Here is a 24,347-nt window from a genome sequence, read left to right on the forward strand (position 1 = left end):
GTTAATAAGCAACAAGACAAAAATAATAATTCCTCTCGCACTTCCTCACTCAACCCTGGCAAACTAGTTGTTTTAGTCATAGAGTCACAGGGTTGTACAACACAGAGACTAGCTCAAAATGGGACTGAGCAAGTCCCATTGGCCTGCATTTGGCCCATATCTGTAACATCTTTCCTATCCATGAAACTGTCCGAATATTTTTTGAATGTTATAATAGTGCCTACCTTACTACTCTCTTTGGCTTTTGTTTAAGAAGGAACTGCAGATGCTAGAAAATCGAAGGTACACAAAAATGCTGGAGAAACTCAGCGGGTGCAGCAGCATCTATGGAGCGAAGGAAATCTTTCGTTCGCTCCATAGATGCTGCTGCACCCGCTGAGTTTCTCCAGCATTTTTGTGCACCTACTCTCTTTGGCTGCTCTTTCCAAGTACTGCCATTCTCTGTGTGACAAACCTCCCTCTCAAGCCCCCTTTAAATCTGTCACCTCTCACCTTAAATCTATGCCCTCTGGTTTTAGAGTCTCCTACCCTGGGAAAAAGACAGGAACCCTTCACTCTATCTATGCCCCTCTCATGAATTTATAAAACTCACTAAGGTCACCTCTCAGTCGCCTTCATTCCAGCGAAAATAATCGCAGCCAATCCAGCCTCTTCCCATGACTCAAGCCCACCAATCACAGTAACATTGTTATCAATCTGTGTAAGAAGGAACTGCAGATGCTGGTTTAAACCAAAAATAGACACAAATGCTGGAGTAACAGGCGAGAAGGAATGGGTGACATTTCGGGACGAGTCTGAACCCAAAACGTCACCCATTCCTTCTCTCCAGAGATGCTGCCTGGCCCACTGTTACTCCAGCATTTTGTGTCTATCCTTATAGATCTTTTGTGCACCCCTCATGCTTCGTCACGGTGACCAGAACAGCACTCAATGGTCGTGGAGTATTCTCACTAGAGTCGCCCTACACAGCTGTAACATGATGTCCCAGCTTTTGTACTCAGTGCCCTCTCCAATGAAGACAAGAGTGCCATATGCCTCATTCACCAACCTGCCTTTCTCAGATGATCTAGATCTTTTTGTAACATTAGACAACCTTCTTCATTGTCCACCACAGTACCATCTTCGGTCTCATCTCTCAGGGCGGCATGGTGGTGCAGCGGTAGAGCTACTGCCTTACAGCGCCAGTGACCCGTATTTGATCCTGACTATGGGTGCTTGTCTGTAAGGAGTTTGTGTGGGTTTTCTCCGAGATCTTCGGTTTCCTCCAACACTCCAAAGACGTACAGGTTTGTAGGTTAATTGGCTTGGCTATAAATGTAAAATTGCCCATAGTGTGTGTAGGGTAGTGTTAATGTGCGGGGATCACTGGTCAGTGCGGACTCGGTGGGCCGAAGGGCCTGTTTCTACGCTGTATCTCTAAACTAAACTAATCTGTAAACGTACTAATTAAGCCAACTATATTCTCATCCGGATAATTTAAACAAACCCCTGTAGCACACCATGGCTCACAGGCCTTCAAACAGTAAACCAACCCACCACCATCACCCTCTAAAGTGATTCATGTTCCCTGGCGTGAATATTACCAATGATCTGTCATGGACCAACCACATTGATGCAACAACCAAGAAGGCACATCAGTGTCTCTACTTCCTTACGAGACTGAGGACATCTGGCATGTCGCCATTAACTCTTACAAACTTCCACAGATGCATCTTTGAAAGCATCCTTTCGGGTTGCTGTCAAGCTTGGTTTGGGAACAGCTCTGCACAAGACCACAAGAAATAGCGGAGAGTTGTAGATGTTCTCCGTCTACGATTCTCTCTGCCTTGGAGAAGCGGCCAACAAAGACCTGTCCCACCCCGGCCATTCCTTCTTCTCCCTGATCCCATCCAGCAGGAAGTACAGAAGTTTCAAAGTGTGCACCACCAGATTCGGGATCAGCTTCTTTCCCCTTGTTATCAGGCTTCTAAATGGTCCTTCCATAAGCTAAGTTACTGTCCGATTCACTTCTACCTCATTGAGGACATTGGCTTAGTCTGAGGAACTGATGTGCTACAATGTTGCGAAGTAACTCCTGTAATAAGTATCTTCCCCATTGCTCTATTTATTGAGTTTGACTGTGTATGTACAATGTATCTGATCTGTTTGGAGAGCGTGCAAAACAAACTTGTCACCATACCTCGGTACCCACGACAATAATATATCCAAACCTAAACCATCAATTTTTTATCCAACTGCCTAACTCACCCTGGGTCCCATGTGATCTAACATGGGATCAGTCTACCATGTGCGACCGTATCAAAAGCCTTGCTAAAGACCATGTAGACCGTGTCTACCGCCCCGATTTCTCACACACAACGTCATGCTGACTATCTTTAATCCGTTCCTGTTTTTCCAAATGCAGGTAGATCCAATCTCTCAGCATCCCCTTCAGTAACTTACTGACCCTTGATGTTTGGCTCCACAGCTTGTAGTTGTCTGCAGCCCCGCACCCAGTGATTCTGAATTCACCCAGCCCGAAGAAGGGTCTCCACCCGAAACGTCACCCATTCCTTCTCTCCAGAGATGCTGCCTGTCCCGCTGAGTTGCTCCAGCATTTTGTGTCTGTCTTCGGTGTAAATCAACAACTGCAATTCCTTTCTACCCTTGTAATTCTGTGTTGTTGTTTGAATGCAGTTGACACTTTGGGAATTAGCGACGCATTGAAGCAGAAGTTGGAAGATATTTTCATCCATGAGAAGCAGATTGAACTGGGTCGGACACTGGGACGAGGTCAGTAAATAATGGACCTTAGTGATATCTATCCTTCTGGGCTTTTTGTGGCTGCTCTTGCTTATCTAATATTTACTGGTATAAGGGAGGGGGACCACTGGATGATATTCCTTTAATTTCTCCTTTAAGACGTGGAAACACACAAAAACACAGCAGAAAATTTGTGAGACAAAGTATAGTTTAGTTTTAGTTTAGTTTAGAGATACAGCGCGGAAACAGGCCCTTCGGCCCACCGAGTTCGCGCTGACCAACGATCCCTGCACATTAACACTGTGGACAATTTACAATTTCCACTTTTATCAGTCAATTAGCCTACAAACCTGTATGTCTTTGGAGTGTGGGCAGGAACCGGAGATCTCGGGGAAAACCCATACGGTCACGTGGAGAACGTACAGACTCTGTACAGACAGCACCCGTAGTCGGGATCAAACCCGTGTCTCAGGCGCTGCAAGCGCTGTAAGGCAGCAACTCTACCGCTGCTCCACCTTGCCCTCCCCTGCTGTATGACTGCTGTTAGCAAAACTAAAATGAGGCCTGACACAAGGATCATGGTAACACCATTATTAATAATAATAATAATGGATGGGATTTATATAGTGCCTTTCTAATACTCAAGGCGCTTTACATCGCATTATTCATTCACTCCTCAGTCACACTCGGTGGTGGTAAGCTACTTCTGTAGCCACAGCTGCCCTGGGGCAGACTGACGGAAGCGTGGCTGCCAATCTGCGCCTACGGCCCCTCCGACCACCACCAATCACTCACACACATTCACACACAGGCAAAGGTGGGTGAAGTGGCTTGCCCAAGGACACAACGACAGTATGCACTCCAAGCGGGATTCGAACCGGCTACCTTCCGGTCGCCAGCCGAACACTTAGCCCATTGTGTCGTCCCAATTACACCACTGGGAACAACTGGAGAGATCATGGTGGTGTGTTGGGTGTGACTGATGTCAGTCCTGACAATATAACAGTGTCTGCAGAAGCGATCCGGTTTACAAGTCATGAGAAATAAATAATGACTTGATCACAACTGTTTTCAGTAAAGTGATGTGAAACAAAAAAACAGAAAATCCTGGCAATTCTCAGTGGGTTGGGCAGCATCTGTGGAAGGAGAAACAGAGTTGATATTTCTGAAACATTGTTCTCTCTCCACAGATAGTGAATGACATGTTGAGTCATAGAGTGATACAGTGTGGAAACAGGCCCTTCGGCCCAACTTGCCCACACCTATCAACATGTCCCATCCACACTAGTCCCACCTGCCTGCGTTTGGCCCATATCCCTCTGAACCTGTCCTATCCACGTGCCCATCTAAATGTTTCTTAAACGTTGCGATGGTACATGGAGTATTCCCAGAATTTATGTTTATCTTTCAGACTTCCAGCATCTGCAGTTTTCATTTGATTTTCATGTACAGTGTTGTTCAGTTGCTTTCTTCAGTCTTTTTCTTTTCCTTCTCCCCTCGCTCAGTAACTCTGTGTTTTGCCTTAATGCAGTTCGCACTCGGAATGAGCGATGCTTTTAACAGATGCTGCTCCTTCTGAGTCAGAAGGTTGTGAGCGCAGCTCCCCGCTGCAGACTCGAACAGATAATCTAACACTGGCGGATGGCTCTGTAGACACATGGCATGCCTGCTCCTGTGCCAGAATGATTCTCTCTCCCTCAGCACAGCATTGAGGTGGAAGATTGATTCTCCCAGCAGCGCAGCATTGAGTTGATGCTGTCTTGTTGGAAATTCTTATTGTTTATGACCCAGCATTGATTAAGCGTTATTCGGATAACAGAAATCTTCACGTCTAAAGTTCATCAGGGCCTTCCTCAGTTATTGTCAATATTTATCACCAACCTAACATCATTAGAGATCCGGGTCAAAATCTTACTGTTACCTATGGAAAATAATTGGCTACTTAAAGACATGACCACTTTAAAGGCACTTAATTGGGGGCTGAGTTCTTTGGCTTGATCCGGAATCATGAAAGACGTTCCATCCGAGGCAACATCTTGGTGAATCTCCCCAGCACCCTCCACAGTGCAACTACATCCTCCATATAGTGTGGCGACCAGAACTGTACATGATAATTCAATTACGGCCTCATCAAAGTTTTATACATTTGTAGTGTTACCTTCTTGCTTCTTGTTCCAGCAGTAGCTTAAGTTTGGAACAGTATATTAGGCATTACAGGCCTTGGAACTAACCTCAGAAACCCACCTGGCCCCACTGAGAACACGGCTTAGACAGCCATCAGCAGTATTGTCGATGTTGTCATTCTCTGCTTTAGACTTTAGAGGCACAGCATGGAAACAGTCCGCTTGGCCCACTGACTGCGCGCCGACCTGCGATCACCCCGTACGCTACCACTATCCTACACACTAGGGTCAATTTACAATTTTACCGAAGCCAATTAACCTACAAACCTGCGCGTCTTTGGAGTGTGGGGGGAAACCGGAGCAGCCAGAAAAAACCCACGCAGGTCACAGGGAGAACGTGCAAACTCCGTACAGACAGCACCCGTGGTCAGGATGGAAGCCTGGTCTCTGGCGCTGGAAGGCAGCAGCACTACCCGCTGCACCACCATGCTGCCCTGAAGTTGATGTTGTTTTAATTTCCAGGGGAGTTTGGCTCTGTCAAGGAGGCGTATTTAAAGATGGAGGATGGGTCCACACAGAGGTTGGCCGTGAAGATGCTGAAAGGTGAGTGGAGCAACTGACCAGCATCGGGTGACGGGATTAGACTGGGGTGGGGGCGTGACCTCTGGGTGACCTCTGTGTCGATGTGATTGGTCGAGCTGTGCAGGTGTGATTGACCTCCATCCTAGTGACCTAACCACACCTTAACTCCCAATCCCAGGGGAGAGGCCATGTGGCCCCTCCAAGGCTGCTATCCCCATTACTATATTAATGATTTGGACGAGGGGATTGAAGGCTTTGTGGCAACGTTTGAGGATGATACGGAAATGGGTGGAGGGGCAGGTAGTGTAGAGAAAGCAGGGACTCTGCAGAGGAACTTGGACAGGTGGGGAGAGAGGGCAGAGAAGTGGCAGATGGAATATCGTGCAGCAAAGTGTGGAGTCATGCATTTTGGTTGTAGGAATAAAGGAGTAGACTGTTTTCTAAATGGGGAGAGAATCCAGAAATCGGAGATGCAAAGTGACTTGGGAGAGCTGGTGCAGGATTCCCAAAATGTTAATCTGCAAGTCGAATTGGTAATAAAGAAAGCAAACTCAATGCCAGCATTTATTTCAAGAGGGATTGTATACAAAACAGGGATGTAATGTTAATGCTCTATAAGGCGCTGGTAAGGCTGCATTTGGAATATTGTGTGCAATTTTGGGCACCATATCTGAGGATGTGCTGGCTCTGGAGAGGGTCCAGAGGAGGTTTACAAGAATGATCCCAGGAATGTGTGGATTAACCTATGATGAGCGTTTGTCGGCACTGGACCTGTACTCGTTGGAGTTTAGAAGAATGAGGGGGGACCTCATTGAAGCGTACAGAATGGTGAAAGGGGTGGATAGAGTGGATGTGGAGAGGTTGTTTCCACTAGTGGGAGAGTCTAGGACAAAGAGGGCATAGCCTCAGAATTAAAGGATGTTCTTTTACGAAGGAGATGAGGAGAAATGTATTTAGTCAGAGGGTGGTGAATCTGTGGATTTTGTTGCCACAGAAGGCTGTGGAGGCCAAGTCAGTGGATATTTTAAAGGCAGAGATAGATAGATTCTTGATTAGTATGGGTTATTGGGAAAAGCAGGAGAATAGGGTTAGGAGGTGGATTTCCGCTTCCTGGGAATCCATATTGAGGAGGACCTGACGTGGAGTGTGAACACCTCTGCGCTGCTGAAAAAGGTCCAGCAGAGACTGCACTTCCTGAGGGTGCTCAGGAAGAATAACATCACTCAGAGACTGCTGCTGTCCTTTTATCGGTGCTCCATTGAGAGCATCCTAACATACTGTGTATGCGTATGGTACACCAGCTGCACAGCGGCTCAGAGGAAAGCGCTCCAGAGGGCCATTGACAACGCCCAGAGGATTGTCGGCTGCCCTCTCCTTACCTTGGAGGACTTACACAGTTCCCGCAGCATCAAAAAATCCCAGAGTATTATAAAGGACATTTCCCACCCCGGACACTCCCTGTTTGAACTGTTGCCGTCAGGCAGACGGTACAGATCGACAAGGACAAGGACAAACAGACTTAAAAACAGTTTTTACCCCACTGCTATAAAGGCACTAAATGTAGCCGCCAAGGAACGCAGGGGCGATACATACTAAGGGACTGTGGTACACTGTGAAATCCACAGGAGGATGTAGGGTTGGGTGTTTATGCGTGCTATTTTCATGATATTTATTTTAGTTGTTTATCTTTTTTAATATTTTACCTTGTATGTATCGTTAGCTTTTAGAAATGTTTGAATGGTGCACTGACTGGCTGACATTTTTAAATTTCGTTGTACATGGTTCATGTTACAATGTTAATAAAGAAACTATTCTATTCTATTCTAGGAGGGAGAGATAGATCATCCATGATTGAATGGTGGAGTAGACTTGATGGGCCGAATGGCCTAATTCCATTCCTTACGATCTTATGACCTCCCAAAGTAATATTCAATGGCTGCGCTTGTTGTAAAGTGCCAATATAATATGTTCACGCTCTAACAATCTAAAGATGCTTAAATGCCAAAACAATGAACTGCAGATGGTGATTTATAAAGGAGGCTCTTCTCCAAAGATATTTAAAGTTGTCTTTAAAATAATGACCCAAGTTTCTTCACACAACTTCAAGCCATTTCATATTCATTCTTTTTTCCCCTATATTTCGATCGCTGGCCATTTCCGATGAAATCAAGTCATGTTAATTATCAGAGGCACCGTTGTCGTCACCTGAATTCATCTTTTGCCGGCCCCTGATTTATCCTGCTTTGTCTTCGCTGTCTTCCAGTTTTATTTCCTGCTCTCCCTACTACAATCAGTCTGTAGAAGGGTCCCGACCCGAAACGTTACCCATTTTCTCTGACAATGCTGCCTGACCCGCTAAGTTACTCCAGCATTTTGTGTCTGCACTTTTCTATGTTCTCTGTCAATGCAGATGGCAAGTATTTATTTAAGATCTCACATTTACCCTCTCTGGCTTCATGTGCAGGTTGTTACTTTAAACCCTCACCCTACTCTTTTTACTCTCTTATCCTTAAGAAAGTTATGAAATGTCTTGGGATTTTCCTTAATATTCCGTCCAGCATAGGTTTGCACCCCATCTTTGTCATCCATTTCCTTAATTACCCCACCCCAACATTCTATATCTTTTCCTATTTTTAGATCTCTACATCCATCAGAGACACCCATTTTCACTCTTGTCAACCCTTGTCCAACATTCATGACATCCAAGGTACCTTGGACTCATAGGCCTTATCTTTCACCCTTAATTGAACATACTGACTCTATGTGAGCAGTTCTCACTGATTGCTTGTAGACTTATTTACAAGTAGTTGCTCGCAGTTCTCTTCCAAGTCCTGTATCATCATATTACAATCGGCCTTCCCCCACTTAAGGACTTCAGATCAGTTTAGTTTATTGTCATGCGTACAGAGGTACAGTGAAAAGATTTTTGTTGCATGCTAACCAGACAGCAGAAAGACAATACATGATTACAGTCAATCCATTTGTACGTCCACACCACATTGGGACGACAGATGGCACAATGGGCTAAGTGTTCGCCTGGCAACCGGAAGGTAGCCGGTTCGAATCCCGCTTGGAGTGCATACTGTCGTTGTGTCCTTGGGCAAGACACTTCACCCACCTTTGCCTGTGTGTGAATGTGTGTGAGTGATTGGTGGTGGTTGGAGGGGCCGTAGGCGCAGATTGGCAGCCACGCTTCCGTCAGTCTGCCCCAGGGCAGCTGTGGCTACAGAAGTAGCTTACCACCACCGAGTGTGACTGAGGAGTGAATGAATAATGCGATGTAAAGCGCCTTGAGTATTAGAAAGGCGCTATATAAATCCCATCCATTATTATTATTATTGAGCATCGATGAATCCCCACTTGGCTGCTGCGTAACATTGGGAGCACTCTCTGTAGACATGCTGGAGCAATCAAACTTTTCACATCTGAAATTGGACGTTTTTGTTCAAGGAGGATATTGAGAGATGATGAACCAAGGCAGGCAGAGGGAGGGCATTGTGAAAGATGGAGCAGGTCTGACAAAATGGGTGTCTCACGTCTCTTCCTTCCTCCCTCTCCCACGCAGCTGAAATCAGTGCAGCTGGGGACAACGAGGAGTTCTTGCGAGAGGCCGCCTGCATGAAGGAATTCGACCACCCGAACGTCATTAAGATTATCGGTGAGTGAGTGAGCCAGAGGAGGGAGGGTGAAGTCGACATGGCACCGGTGGGAGGGTGGAAAGCAGCGCCACCTGGTGCTCGGGTACAGAACCTACCATGCCGCCTACACTAGTTGAACAGGGTCTTGTCCCATGACATCTCAGACCATTAGCACCGCTTCCCCACCATTGGTTCCGTCCCTGCACACCACTCCAGATTCAGGGACAGTTTCTTCCCAGCTGTTAATAGGCAACTGAATCACCCTACCACAACCAGAGAGCAGTGTTGAACTACTATCTACCTCATTGGTGACTCTCGCACTATCTTTGAGTGGACTTTACTGGCTTTACCTTGAACTGAACGTTATTCCCTTATCATGTGTCTACACACTGCGAATGGCTCGATGGTAAGTGAGGAAAGCTAATGGAATGTTGGCCTTCATAACAAGAGGATTTCAGTATAGGAGTAGAGAGGTTCTTCTGCAGTTGTATAGGGCTCTGGTGAGACCACATCTGGAGTATTGTGTACAGTTTTGGTCTCCTAATTTGAGGAAGGACATTCTTGTGATTGAGGCAGTGCAGCGTAGGTTCACAAGATTGATCCCTGGGATGGCGGGACTGTCATATGAGGAAAGATTGAAAAGACTAGGCTTGTATTCACTGGAGTTTAGAAGGATGAGGGGGAATCTTATAGAAACATATACAATTATAACAGGACTGGACAAGCTAGATGCAGGTAAAATGTTCCCAATGTTGTGCGAGTCCAGAACCAGGGGGCCACAGTCTTAGAATAAAGGGGAGGCCATTTAAGACTGAGGTGAGAAAAAACATTTTCACCCAGAGAGTTGTGAATTTGTGGAATTCCCTGCCACAGAGGGCAGTGGAGGCCAAATCACTGGATGGATTTAAGAGAGAGTTAGATAGAGCTCTAGGGGCTAATGGAATCAAGGGATGTGGGGAGAAGGCAGGCACGGGTTATTGATTGGGGACGATCAACCATGATCGCAATGAATGGCGGTGCTGGCCCGAAGGGCCGAATGGCCTCCTCCTGCACCTATTTTCTATGTTTCTATGAATTTCTTTCCACTGATGCAACAAAAGCTTTCCACGGTAACTCGGTACATGTGACCATAAACTAAATGGAACTGAACACCTGTCATGGTATGAAGGGAACCGGTTCTCAGTCATCCAATCAAAGGGATTTGCTCTCTGCCTGCCAAGAATGCTCTCCAGTGTGTAACACAGGCACCCCATGTTGTACGTGGGGGTTACCTGCCAGAAAAGCAGCGCGCAATTCAAAAAAGCGTAAATTAAACATAAACATTTAAACAGGCGTAAATAGAGCGTGTAATTTTCAAAAAAATGCGGTATGTAAATTTGGATTTGGTATTAATCAACCAAGTGGATTATTTGAAAATTCCAATCACGCACACATAAATGTGAGGCACCTGTAATTTTAAAACCAAGGGAGATGGAATCATATTTTATACACCCCAGGCATTTTAAACATTAGAGAATAATTAAAAATTAAACCTACACCCATAACCTGGTTGACAGGTTTCCTAGGAAATATTTTTTTTTATGAACTTTTGTAAATTGAGAGGACTGGAGCAGAGGAGGCTGAGGAGTGACCCCCTGATTGAGGTGTGTTAAGATTGTGGGATGTATTGATAGGGTAGATATTATTTTTTTATGGTAGGGGTCTCAAAATCAAGAGGGCACCTATTTTCTGTGTTTCTATGTTCATAGGTGATAGGAGCAGAATTGGGTCATTCGGCCCATTAAGTCTACTCCGCCATTCAATCACGGCTGATCTATCTCTCCCTCTCAACCCCATTCTCCTGCCTTCTCCACACAACCCCTGACACACGTACTAATCAAGAGGTAGGAGTTTGAAAAGGAACCTGAGGGGTAAGTTATTTTTTTACACAGAGAGTGAAATATCTAGAACTCATTGCCAGAGGAGCTGGTGGAATCAGTTACAAACACTGGGTTTAAGCAGGCATGGCATAGAACAAGATGATCATAATAGGCAAGGCATAGAACAAGATGATCATAATAGGCAAGGCATAGAACAAGATGATCATAATAGGCAAGGCATAGAACAAGATGATCATAATAGGCAAGGCATAGAACAAGGCGATCATAATACAGGCTAATGGGATTAGTGAGCTTAGGCAAAGTGGTCGAGATGGATGTGGTGGGATGAAGGGTCTGTTTTATTGCTGCACGGCTCCAACACGTTTAGAGAAACAAGCCCTTCGGCCCACCGAGTCCGCACCGAATCTGCCTCCTAATCCCATTTTCCTGCCTTTTCCACATAACCCTTGACACCCGTTCTAATCAAGACTTCGCCTTAAAAATATCCACTGACTTGGATGAAAAGATATCCACTAACTGGCAATGAGGTCGACAGATTAACTACCCTCACCATTTCTTTTCTTCCTCACTCTCCTCGCTGCGTAGGGGTGAGTCTCCAGAGTCGACCGCATCGCCGGCTTCCCGTCCCCATGGTCCTGCTGCCGTTCATGAAGCATGGAGATCTGCGCACCTACCTCGTACTCTCCCGGCTGGGAGACCAACCAGTTGTAAGTCTTCTTCTTCTTCTTCTTCTTCTTCATGCGTATGGCGTGCACAGCCTAAAGTTGTAAGACAACTCGTTCTATTTGATCTTTATTTGATTGTGCACGCCGGGTTGATTGCATTCGCCGAAACAGGGCGGACCACGTGAAGGTTGCAATCTCCCAACCCGTGTAAGTCAGTGCTGGCAACACTGAGGCCTGTCCTCTTGCCTAATTGCTTGAAGGACACTGTAGCATTGAAGTTGAATCGATCTGCTTGTTATATGGTGGTATATGGTGCATTGTAGTGGTATATGGTGCATTGTAGTGGTATATGGTGCATTGTAGTGGTATGGTGCATTGTGGTGGTACATGGTATATGGTGCATTGTGGCGTGGCATATTTGAGGTAGGAACTCTGGTCCTCTCCCTTGTTGAGATCTCTGTGGCTGTCTCGTCCCACTGAAGACACAGAACGAGAACAGTCCCAGGCTCCTGCCTTGAAACATTGTGTGTATCATCTTGTCCATGCCGACCAAGATAACCCTCTAGGCTGGTCCCATTTGTCCATGTTCAGCCCATATCCCTGTAAACATTTCCTTTCTATGTCCTGTGCAAGTGTCTTAAATGCTGTTATAGTGCTTGCCTCAACTACCTCCTCTGGCAGCTCGTCCCACCGTCTTTGTGAAAAAGCTGCCTCGAACGTTCCTATTAATTTATCTTTCCCCTCTCACCTTAAACCTATGGCCTCCGGTTCACCCACTCTGGATAAAGGACTCTGTGCATTCACCCTATCTATTCCTCTCATGATTCTATACACCTTTATAAGATCAGCCCCCAGCCTCCTATGCTCCAAGGAATATAGTTCCAGCCTGCCCAACCTTTCCCTATAGCTCAGGCCCTCAAATCCTGGCACCATCCTCATAAATCTTACAGCTTAACGATATCCTTGCTATAGTAAGGCGACCAAAACTGAGCACAATGGAATGTGCTTGATGTGCTGAATGGTCTAATTCTGCTCCTTAACGGGCTGTCCCACTGCGGCGACCTAATCCGCGAGTTAGGAAGAGTGTCTTCGACCTTCAAGCTCGAGGGCACGCGCCTGGAAAACCTCGAGCTGGATCGACCGTCTCCATTGAAAGCGCGAGCTGGATTGTCCGACCGCGCGCGCGCACACACACACACACACACACACACACACATCGCAAAGGCAGGGGCCACGGAAAGCGGGGGAGCGCTGTCTGAAATTCACACCCGCGATGAAGAGGAAGGTAAACGGTTGCAACAGTTTACGGTAAGTCCTTTAGAGAGCGCGGGGGGGGGGGGAAGAGAAGGGGGGAGAGAAGGGGGGAAGAAAGAGTGGAGACACTTTTAAGAAGTTTAATAAAGTTTAACGGGCATTTTATTTACTGGTCGGTTTTTACCTGGTCCCGAAAACTCCAATGAGCCAATCAAAATGCCCGGTCAGCGAAGGAGATTGCCTACAGCTGCCCTCGACTGCCTGTAACTAAATAGCGACCCTACTCCACTACACTATGAGTCAAAAAGACCTGTGCCGGCTTAATTTTACTCGCAAAAATTTTCAACATGCTGAAAAAATTTCCGTGACCTAGCTGAGGCCACGAGTATTCGGGAACTTCCCTCGAGCATGAAGGAGAGTTCCAGTGATCTCATAGGACCTCCTAGGACCTCGTGTCGACCATGCTGCGAGTTTGAGTCGAGGGCAAACTCGTCTAAACTCGCAGCTTGGGTCACCGCAGTGGGACAGCCCCTTATCGCTTATAACCTTATGACCAAATACTCCAAATGTGGCCTTACCTACGCATTATCCTTTATCAGTACAATTGCAAGTCACTTTTCAAACACCACCGAAGCACTTGGATGCTTTGATGTACCTGACTTTCTGCACAGCCCTGCCTTCAACCTCCCATGTTACATTTTCTGCAATTGTATCTTCAACTTTCTCTTTTCTATCAGCACCCCAATTAAAAAAACAAAAATCAATAAAACTCCAGATGCTTGTCATTTAATCTAATTAAACACTTTGTCTTAGCTCACCCTTCTCAGACCATTTTCCATGGCTCGATTGTTTTTATCTCCATTTCCAACTTGGCATAATCTCACTAACATGCCTACATTGGAGGGTCTATTCTATCAACACCTACCCCCACACCCACCTCCCCTTAGCCTCATATTCCCTAGTTTGGATGGGTCCTCTCTCTAACTCTCTTTCGTTGTCTTTCAGGAGATTCCTTTCCAAACACTGTTGAATTTTATGATCGATATTGCCACGGGAATGGAGTACTTGAGCAGCAAGAACTTCATCCACAGGGATCTGGCCTCACGCAATTGCATGTAAGTGGGCACTTATTGTGTGGGATGGGGTGGAGTGGGGCGAACTAACTGTATGCTCTGCTTGGTGGGACGATTACATAGTTGATAAAATTTGAGTATGGTAGGTGGCACGGTAGAGTTGCTGCCTCACAGCGCCAGAGACTTGGGTTCGATCCCGACTACAGGTGCTTGTCTGTCTGGAGTTTGTACGTTCTCCCTGTGACCTGCGTGGGTTTTCTCCGAGATCTTCTGTTTCCTCCCACACTCCAAAGATGTACAGGTTTGTAGGTTAATTGGCTTGGTATAAATGTAAATTGTCCCTAGTGTGAGTAGGATAGTGTTAATGTGCGGGGATTGTTGGTCGGTGCAGACTCGGTGGAACGAAGGGCCTGTTTCCGCTCTGTATCTCTAAACTAAATTACTAAAATCCGAACGGCCTAATCCGCCAAAATGATTTCAAGATGGCGGCTTTGATATGAGGGCGCAGCCTGTGAACCATGTGGTGAGAGAGGAGTGACGTGGGCTTGAGGAGGCAGTAACGTGCCTGGACTGTGGGAATGTAGGTGAATGAGCAGTGAGAGCAGAGAGGAGCCTGAGGCGAGGGAATGAGGAAAAGCTCAATGGTGCAATTAATAGCAGAGTGTGTGGAGGTGAATTATAGGCAAGTATTTGACAGTTTATTGTATATTATTGGTCAGTAAATTTACAGGTTAGAAAAATATATTTATTGATAACTGATTTTTGTTTTTGGGGCTAGTGTTTGTATTTTGATGTTAACTTAATATAAAACTAATCTAAAACAAAATTGGATATAATTATTTGCCTCATACAGTAGATCTTTCTGCCAAACCCAATGGTACTTGATTGCCACATGTAGCTAATCGCGTGAACTTTGTCGTTTTGCATACAGTCCAATAGAATCATACTATACATAGCACAACCATAAATTAGTACAAATTGCAGTGTAATGCCCCTGTCCCACTTAGGAAACCTGAACGGAAACCTCTGGAGACTTTGTGCCCCACCCAAGGTTTTCGTGTGGTTCCCGGAGATTTTTGTCAGTCTCCCTAATGGTCGAAAGTGGTTTCCGCTTCTTCTATGTTCCGCCAATTATTTCAAAAAATTCAAAACCGGCCGCGACTAAAAATTGGTTGCCGTTTTTAAAATCGGTAATTTTTTAGTCAAAGCCGGTTGCGATGCTAGTTGAAGGCGGTTGCCGGAGGTTGCAGGTGGTTGCCGGAGGTTGCAGGTAGTGGAAGGTGAGACGTTCCACTACCTGCAACCTCCGGCAACCACCTTGAACTAGCATCGCAAAAACTTCCAGGAACCGCACGGAAACCTTGGGTGGGGCGCAAAGTCTCCAGAGGTTTCCGTTCAGGTTTCCTAAGTGGGACAGGGGCATAAGAATAGTAGAATTCACTGAGGCAGTACACAAAGAGCCAGCACATTTCCAGTGCCATCATGTGCCCTTTTCAAGGTTCAATTTCTTAAAACTGTGGAGACCTACCTTGGCCATAGAGGCCTGTAGTCTTCGTGGGTCAGTGTTGCAGAGGTCAACCCGGCCTGGTGATGCTGTCAGTGTTCCCCACACCACTGCATGCCACTGCATGCTGCATCTGATGCCATCCCCTGGCTGCTGTGGGACCTCCAGCACCCACCCTGCTGACACCTCAACCATGTGTCTCATCTGGACTGTACCTCACGGGCATTCGGCATCATCTTCCTTGAGCAAACCTGCCTCCGGGTTGGTGTTTCCACCTTGAACCTCTCCTTTGTTGAGTCTGTGAGGGGCAGTGAAAATAGTTTCTGAACATTTGCTCACAATCAGAGAGAAGATCTCCTGAAACTGATTGTGTCCAATGACTGCATTGTCTTCACCCGTCTCTGAGGATGAGATTAAAGCCTCTTGCAAGGCTGTCAGAATAGCACCTTCAAGTATTAAGGGAGGAGAACAGGAGTGATACACTTGTACGGTATTGGTCAGAAAGCATTTGGAGTATTGTGAGCAGTTTTGGGCCCCATACCTGAGGAAGAATGTGCTGGTGTTGAAGAGGGTCCAGAGGAGGTTTGTGAGAATGATCCCAGGAATGAGTTGGTTAGCATATGATGAGCATTTGAAGGCACTAGGTCTGTACTCTCTGGAATTTGGAAGGATGAGGGGGGAAACCTCATTGAAACATACCGAATTGTGAAAGGCCTGGATAGAGTGGATGTGGAGGGGATGTTTCCACTAATGGGAGAGTCTAGGACCAGAGGCCATACCCTCAGGATTAAAGGACGTTCTTTTAGAAAGGAGATGAGGAGGAATTTCTTTAGTCAGAGGTTGGTGAATCTGTGGAATTCAATGCCACAGAAGGCTGTGTAGGCGATTAAGGTGGAGATTGACAGATTCTTAATTAGTAAGGGTGTTATAGTTTATGGGAAGAAGGCAGGAGAATGGGCTTGAGAGGAAATGATAAATCACCACAAGATATTTAGTCTTATTCTGAGAAAGAGTGATCAGGAGTAATGCAGACTGTGAAAATAAGACAATTGGCAGGAGCCCATCACAGATTTACAGACATTTACAGAACCTTCTCCAAAAGTCAGCACATCAGCAGTGCAGCGCCCTCTGTGTACTGCTGCAAACTATCAGTCCAAACATTAGCACACAAGTCTTTGGAGTGGGTCTTGAAACCAAAAGCTACCGTCCAAAGCAAGACTGAAATATAGCTGTCAGTTAAATTTTTAGTTTAGTTTAGAGATACGGCGCGGAAACAGGCCCTTCGCCCCACCGATTCCACGCCGGCCAGCGACCCCTGCACACTAACTCTATCCTACACACACTAGGGACAATTTACATTTATACCAAGCCAATTAACCTGCAAACCTGGACGTCTTTGGAGTGTGGGAGGAAACCGAAAGATTTTGGGGGAAACCAAGCGGTCACGGGGAGAACGTACAAACTCCATACAGACAGCACCCATGGCCGGGATCGAACCCGGGTGTCTGGCGCTGCAAGCACTGTAAGGCAGCATCTCTACCGCTGCACCATCGTCCCACCCTGTTAATGATAACACTGTCGGTGAATGTTGCGGAGGCGTGGAACATGGAATCAGCCGGGTGGTCAATGGACAATAGACAATAGGTGCAGGAGTAGGCCATTCGGCCCTTCGAGCCAGCACCGCCATTCAATGTGATCATGGCTGATCATACCCAATCAGTACCCCGTTCCTGCCTTCTCCCCATATCCCCTGACTCCGCTATCTTTAAGAGCCCTATCTAGCTCTCTCTTGAAAGTATCCAGAGAACCTGCCTCCACCACCCTCTGAGACAGAGAATTCCACAGACTCACCACTCTCTGTGAGAAAAAGTGTTTCCTCGTCTCCGTTCTATATGGCTTACTTCTTATTCTTAAACTGTGGCCCCTTGTTCTGGACTTCCCCAACATCGGAAACATGTTTCCTGCCTCTAGCGTGTCCAAACCCTTAACAATCTTATATGTTTCAATGAGATCCCTCATCTAAACTAAACTCCAGAGTGTACAATCCCAGCTGCTCCATTCCCTCAGCATATGACAGTCCCGCCATCCCGGGAATTAACCTTGTAAAACTACGCTGCATTCCCTCAATAGCAAGAATGTCCTTCCTCAAATTAGGGGATCAAAACTGTACACAATACTCCATGTGTGGTCTCACTAGGGCCCTGTACAACTGCATTTCAGACATTCATAAACTCATTCATTCATTCTACATGTCCGCGCCGACCAATGATCACCCGTACACAAGTTCTATCCTACACACACTCGGGGTAAATTACAGAAGGCTATTAACCCACAAGCCTGCACGTCTTTGGTTATTGTGAATGCATGAATGTTTTTCTAGGCTGGACCAAGATATGCGTGTGTGCGTGGCAGACTTTGGCTTATCCCGGAAGCTGTACAGTGGAGACTACTATAGACAAGGGAGCATGAGCAAGCTGCCCGTCAAATGGATTGCACTGGAGAGTTTGGCAGATAATGTTTACACAGTTCACAGCGATGTGGTAATGTACAACGTCCATGCATACCTATATGTATATAGACCACTCCTGTTACATTGCTCAAGTGTAGCCTATGACTTTAGTCACCGCTTTGATCTTTAAGAACACAAAGATCTTTAGTCAGAGGATAGTTAATCTTGAGGAACTCATTGCCACAGAGGGCTGTGGAGGCCAAGTCAGTGGATATTTTTACGGCAGAGACGGACAGATTCTTGATTGGAACGGGTGTCAAGGGTTATGGGGAGAAGGCAGTAAAATGGGATTAGGAGGCCGAGATCAGACATGATTGAATGGCGGATGGACCGAATGGCCTAATTCTACTCCTATAATGTGAATTTGTGAAATAGGAGCAGGGGTCATCAGGTCATAAGTGATAGGAGCAGAATTAGGCCATTCGGCCCATCAAGTCTATGCCATTCAATCATTGCTGATCTATCTCTCCCTCCTAACCCCATTCTCCTGCCTTCTCCCCATAACCCCTGACACCCGTACTAATCAAGAATCTATCTATTTCTGCCTTAAAAATATCCACTGACTTGGCCACCACAGCCTACTGTGGCAAATCCAGATTATCCTGAAGGTTATCCTGATGAACCATTGGCTATAGCCACAAGCAGCAGACCGATGGGCAGAAGGGCAGAGAAACCTACACTTGTGCCTCGTGTGGCTGTTCATGCCTCAAACCAATTCACGGCCTGTGAAACGCAGCCAACTAACCCCAATAAAGCTCCACAACGGCCTGTGAAACGCAGCCAACTAACCCCAATAAAGCTCCACAATCACCAATACAAACGGGTTACAGCGTGGAAATGTATCCTTTCACTTCCACTAAAAGTGCAATGCAGAGGTGGGCACGCTGCAATCTTCCTCTGTAATGGTTGCACTGACCAAATTAAATATCTCATACCACGGTCAGCAATTTAAAAAAAAAGACATTCAGAAGTAAATGAACTGGTATCAGCAAAGCTGGAGACAGAATGGCTGAAAACCTCATTTACTGTAGTTCCCATGGAGTTTAGAGAAGTAACTGTGCTTTCCCAGTCTTTACCCTCTCGCCAAATGTCCTCAGCTGACTGTAAGCACCAGATAGCTATAGTTGTGGAAGAACCCCATCATCAACACCGAGCGATTCAACTATAGGCCATGAATGCTTATGTAGGAAGGAACTGCAGATGCTGGTTTACACCGAAGATAGACACAAAATTCTAGAGTAATTCAGCGGGACAGGAAGCATCTCTGGAGAGAAGGAATGGGGACGTTTTGGGTCGAGACCCTTCTTCAGATTTCTTGTTTAAGAAGGAACTGCAGATGCTGGAAAATCGAAGGTAGACAAAAGTGCTGGAGAAACTCAGCGGGTGCAGCAGCATCTATGGAGCGAAGGAAATAGGCAACGTTTCGGGCCGAATCCCTTCTTCAGACTGAAGCACTTCAGCACTTTGTCTACCTTCAGATTTCTTGCCAGGTTAGTGAAGGCCCCATACTAGAAATTGCTTATGTTCCGGTCAGTGATCTTGTAGATAGAGCCAGGATGTTTGTTATAAGAGGGCTTTCCTTTAATCCATTGTCCCTATCACTACTTGTGCCCAATACTTAGTGAGGCGGGTTTGACTAAGCTGGTGTACTTTGCGCATGTTTTCTATATTTAACTGCGTGTTTTTGAAATTTGGATTCCAGTGGTCATTCGGGGTGACCATGTGGGAGATAGCAGCGAGAGGGCAGACCCCCTACCCAGGGGTTGAGAATGCAGAGCTCTACGACTACCTCATATCGGGACAGAGGTTGAAGCAACCCTCGAGCTGCTCCGATGAATTGTGAGTACGGTCCTCGGCAAATGTACTCCTCCGATGCAAATCTGTGTGCATTCCTAGCTAACATCTACTCTGTACATGCTGGTCCACACGAGACCGCAAGAAATTGTAGCGAATTGTGGACGCAGCCCAGACCATCACACAAACCAACCTCCCTTCCATTGACTCCATTTATACCTCACACTGCCTCGGCAAGGCCAGCAGCATAATCAAGGATGAGTCGCACCCTGGCCACTCCCTCTTCTCCCCTCTCCCATAGAAACATAGAAAATAGGTGCAGGAGGAGGCCATTCGGCCCTTCGAGCCAGCACCGCCATTCATTGTGATCATGGCTGATCGTCCCTAATCAATAACCCGTGCCTGCCTTCTCCCCATATCCCTTGATTCCACTAGCCCCTAGAGCTCTATCTAACTCTCTCTTAAATCCATCCAGTGATTTGGCCTCCAGTGCCCTCTGTGGCAGGGAATTCCCATCAGGCAAAAGGCGAAAACGCACACCTCCAGATTCAGGGGCAGTTTCTTCCCAGCTGTTATACGGGCAACTGAATCATCCTACCACAACCAGAGAGCAGTGCTGAACTACTATCCACCTCTTTGGTGACCCTTGGACTATCATTGATCGGACTTTACTGGCTTTACCTTGCAATAAACGTTATTCTCTTATCATATATCTATGCACTGTAAATGGCTCAATTGTAATCATGTATTGTCTTTCTGCTGACTGGATAGCACGCAACAAAAGCTTTTCACTATACCTTGGTACACGTGACAATAAACAAAACTAAGATGAACTAAACTGAACTCCCAGTCAAAACAACCTTTCATTTAAAATTCAGCTGCTTAATGTTAAGGTGCAGTGGTTCAGCTGGTAGAGCCGCAGTCTCCCAGGACCAGAAACCCCGGTTCCATCCTGACCTCGGGTGATGTCAATGTGTAGTTTGCACGTTCTCCCTGTGACCGTATAGTTTGGGTTTCCTCCAGGTGCTCCCGTTTCCTCCCACATCGTAAAGACGCGCAGGATGTAGGCTAATTGGCCTCTGTAAATTGTCCCTTGTGTGTAGAGAGTGGATGCGAAAGTGGGATAAACAGTAAGGCATAATCAATGATCGGCGTGGACACAGTGAACTGAAGGGCCCACTCCTCTATGTATTAATCAATCAGATAAACACCTCCGTGCCATGCTCATCGCCAGCCCTGTGACCTCGCATAAACTACAGACCACAAACCACAAGCACCTCCCAATCTGCCTTGGATTTGATTCATCTACCATCCTACCATCTAAGGCCATGAACTCTGAAATTCCCCCCTGGACCAGCTCCGCCTCGCATTTCCTTCACGGCGTTTCCCAAACCTTACTCTTTAATTGTTCACTGTTTGGTCGCTTGCTTTAACATCTCACCAGTTTCAATTATAATTGTACTGTGAAATCCCCTGAGACGTTCTGCTATTTTAAAACAATTTGTGGAAATGGAAGTAGTTCTTAGGTTAAAAAGTTCTCAGTGCTATGAACAAAGGTCAGGGTTGGATATAGTTATTGTTATTAAATAATGGGGTCAGAAGAAATTTGTCTTGTAAAATGGAGCAGGGTTATAGATGGGCCTCTTGTGTTTGATTAATGTCGGGATACTCTGTTACATGACGAGATTTTAAATGGGTGCCGTTGATTATTGCAGAGGGCCAGATTCTCTTGGGAAACCAATTCCAATGCAATAAAAACAGAATATGTTGGGCATATTCCATTAGAAGAAGGGTCTCGACCCGAAACATCACCCATTCCTTCTATCCAGAGATACTGCCTGTACCGCTGAGTTACTCCAGCAATTTATGTCTGTTTTTATTTAAAGTCCTTCAGAAATCCTTCTTGGAGGATCCTTCTTAAAGTCTTAATCCTTAAAGTCCTTTGTGTTTAGTACAGGTGTCAGAGGCTATGGGGAGAAGGCAGGAGAATGGGGTTAGGAGGGAGAGATAGATCAGCCATGTTTGAATGGCAGAGTAGACTTGATGGGCCGAATGGCCTAATTCTACTATTTCTTATGACCTTATAAATGATTAAAAAAGTACGGAATAGACTTGATGGGCTGAAGGGTCTGTATGACTATGACAACATATCAATCTCTGACATTTCTGTCACATTCAACGTGATCCTAGCACCAATTAAAATCTTCCCATCCCCATCCCTCTCTGCAGCGACCTCTCTCCCCACAGCTCCTTGGCTCACTCATCCCTCCCCACCCAACCTGCCCCTCCCCAGAATCTCTGCCTGAAACCTCTTCTCTCACCTCCATTCTGGGACCCCAGCAGTCCTTCCAAGTGAGACCGAATTTCATGTGCACCTCTTCCGACCTCGTCCACTGCAGCCGTTGCTCCAGATGTGGCCTCCTTTTTTACGTAGGCAAGATCAGGCATAGATTAGGTGACTATTTTGCCAAACACTTGTACTTTGTCCCCCAAAGCCATCTGGATAAATAAATTTTGTTTTTATAGGGACAGTGCATATTAATGAACATTTGCATGTAAATATGCGAGATTGTAGCCAATCAGTAGCTAATTTCCGTCTCTAGTCCCAGGCAAAGGTAGGTGAAGTGTCTTGCCCAAGGACACAACGACAGTACACACTCCAAGCAGGATTCGAACCGGCCACCTTCAGGTTGCCAGCCGAACACTTAGCCCATTGTGCCTGGTTGTTAACTTCACTTCACATTCCCATACCAGGTTCTCTGTCCTCTGCCTTCTCTATTGCCAGAGTGAAGTCACACATAGCCTTGAGGAAAAGCACCTCATATTCCACTTGGGTAGCTTACAATAGAATGGTATGAACATTGAATTCTCCAATTTCAAGTAAACCCCCATCTTCCCTTCCCTTCACCCCCCCCCCCCCCTCTCTGTGCACACATCTTTCTCCCAGTACACCATTAAAGGGCGGCACGGTGGCGCAGCGGTAGAGTTGCTGCCTTACAGTGCTTGCAGAGATCTTCAATTTCCTCCCACACTCCAAAGACGCGCAGGTTTGGAGCTTAATTGGCTTGGTAAATGTTTTTAAAAATTGTCCCTAGTGGGTGTGTAGAATAGTGTTAATGTGCGGGGATCGTTGTTGGCGCAGACCCGGTGGGCCGAAGGGCCTGTTTCTGCACTTTATCATTAAACTAAATTAAACCATCGACCTAATACTTTCCTCTCTTCATTCCGTTCACCCCCCCACCACCCTCCTCAATACTTGCTATCAACCATTTCCCTTCTTTCTAACTTCCCCCATCCCCTTCCACCCATATCCGTCCACTCCAGTTTCACATTTCCCTCCTCATCTGTATCCACCTATCACTTGCCCGTTTTTGCCCCGTCCCTGCCTCCACCAGCTTTTTCCTCCACACTTCCAATTGTCTGAAGAAGGGCAACACAAAAAGATGGAGTAACTCTGCGGGTCAGACAGCATCTCTGGAGAAAAGGAATAGATGACGTTTTGGATCGAGACTCTTCTTCAGAGTCCCGACCTGAAATGTCATTTGTCCATTTCTTTCCACAGTGGCTGCCTGAGGCGCTGAGTTCCTACAGCAGCAGATTGTTTTTTTTGCTCTAGATTCCAACCTGTGCAGTCTCTTGTCTCTATAATTGAGTGGAGTTCCCACTACATACTGATTCTAAATAGAAGTGGAAATAGCTGGGGAAACGCAGCAGGCCAAGCAGCATCTGTGGGAAAGTAAACAGTTAACGTTTCAGCTCTGGGACAGCTCTGGGACATCTCAGTGACTGGGCAATAATAATTTATTTAATTATGATACAAAACCAAACCGTGGTGACACACCCACCACCCTAGTACAAAATCACCAAATTATCTAATCACGGGGGTCAAGGAAAGAGCGTTCACGTCGGGGCCCTGTTTCCACCAATCTTTCCACCACCACGCACAAGAAGCAACAAGATAGACACCATTGTATGCAGATGCTGAGAAGTGTGTTCAGCTTCGACTGAACAACTTCTAATCTTGTGTGTGGACTCGATAAGAAGAAGATCTAATCACTACATTTTTGAACATCTATACAACTATCCTTATTGAGGATACACTCCACCCCCCGTGGTGACCTGCAGTCACAGAAATCCACGAGGGAGCCCATGGACAGCGTGTAGGACCCTCTCTAAAACCACCTGGGCAAGGACGTAACCCCGGAAAAGGGGCAGGAAGCCGGCTCGGGCAGAGCCCCCTTCCGCCTGACGCCGTTTCTGGCGGTTGGCCACCTTGGCCAGGCCCAGGAGCAACCCAACCAGGGCATCTTCAGCCCTACCCTCTCCCCTACGCACAGGTTGTCCAAAGATGAGGATGGTGGGTGTGAAGTGCAGCCAGAACGCCAGAACGCAAGAAGCAGCCCCTTTAGATATTGGAACAGGGGCTGCAGCTTCACACACTCCATATACACGTGGAACACAGACTCTCTCAGCCCGCAAACGTGGCAGGCTGCTGGCGAGTCTGTGAACCGTGAGAGAACCAGGTTGTATGGGACTCCTCAGTGCAGTACCCTCCTCCCCAGGTCACCAATGTAGAGGGGGAG

The 24,347-nt window shown here is 46.5% G+C and overlaps 1 protein-coding gene across 1 annotated transcript in view; it reads left to right on the forward strand.

Annotated features, from left to right (window-relative positions):
- The window catches only part of LOC116976759 (tyrosine-protein kinase receptor TYRO3-like), an 85,356-nt gene that overhangs the window by 60,090 nt on the left and 919 nt on the right, over nucleotides 1-24,347 (forward strand). Inside the window, exons 12-18 of the mRNA XM_033026651.1 lie at nucleotides 2,677-2,772; nucleotides 5,388-5,468; nucleotides 9,013-9,105; nucleotides 11,551-11,672; nucleotides 13,890-13,999; nucleotides 17,842-18,001; nucleotides 19,673-19,809. Coding sequence (XP_032882542.1) covers nucleotides 2,677-2,772; nucleotides 5,388-5,468; nucleotides 9,013-9,105; nucleotides 11,551-11,672; nucleotides 13,890-13,999; nucleotides 17,842-18,001; nucleotides 19,673-19,809 — 799 coding nt within the window. The remainder of the gene's footprint in view (nucleotides 1-2,676; nucleotides 2,773-5,387; nucleotides 5,469-9,012; nucleotides 9,106-11,550; nucleotides 11,673-13,889; nucleotides 14,000-17,841; nucleotides 18,002-19,672; nucleotides 19,810-24,347) is intronic.

The sequence above is a fragment of the Amblyraja radiata genome, chromosome 9 (assembly GCF_010909765.2).
Source record: "Amblyraja radiata isolate CabotCenter1 chromosome 9, sAmbRad1.1.pri, whole genome shotgun sequence".
NCBI classification, from domain to species: domain Eukaryota; kingdom Metazoa; phylum Chordata; class Chondrichthyes; order Rajiformes; family Rajidae; genus Amblyraja; species Amblyraja radiata.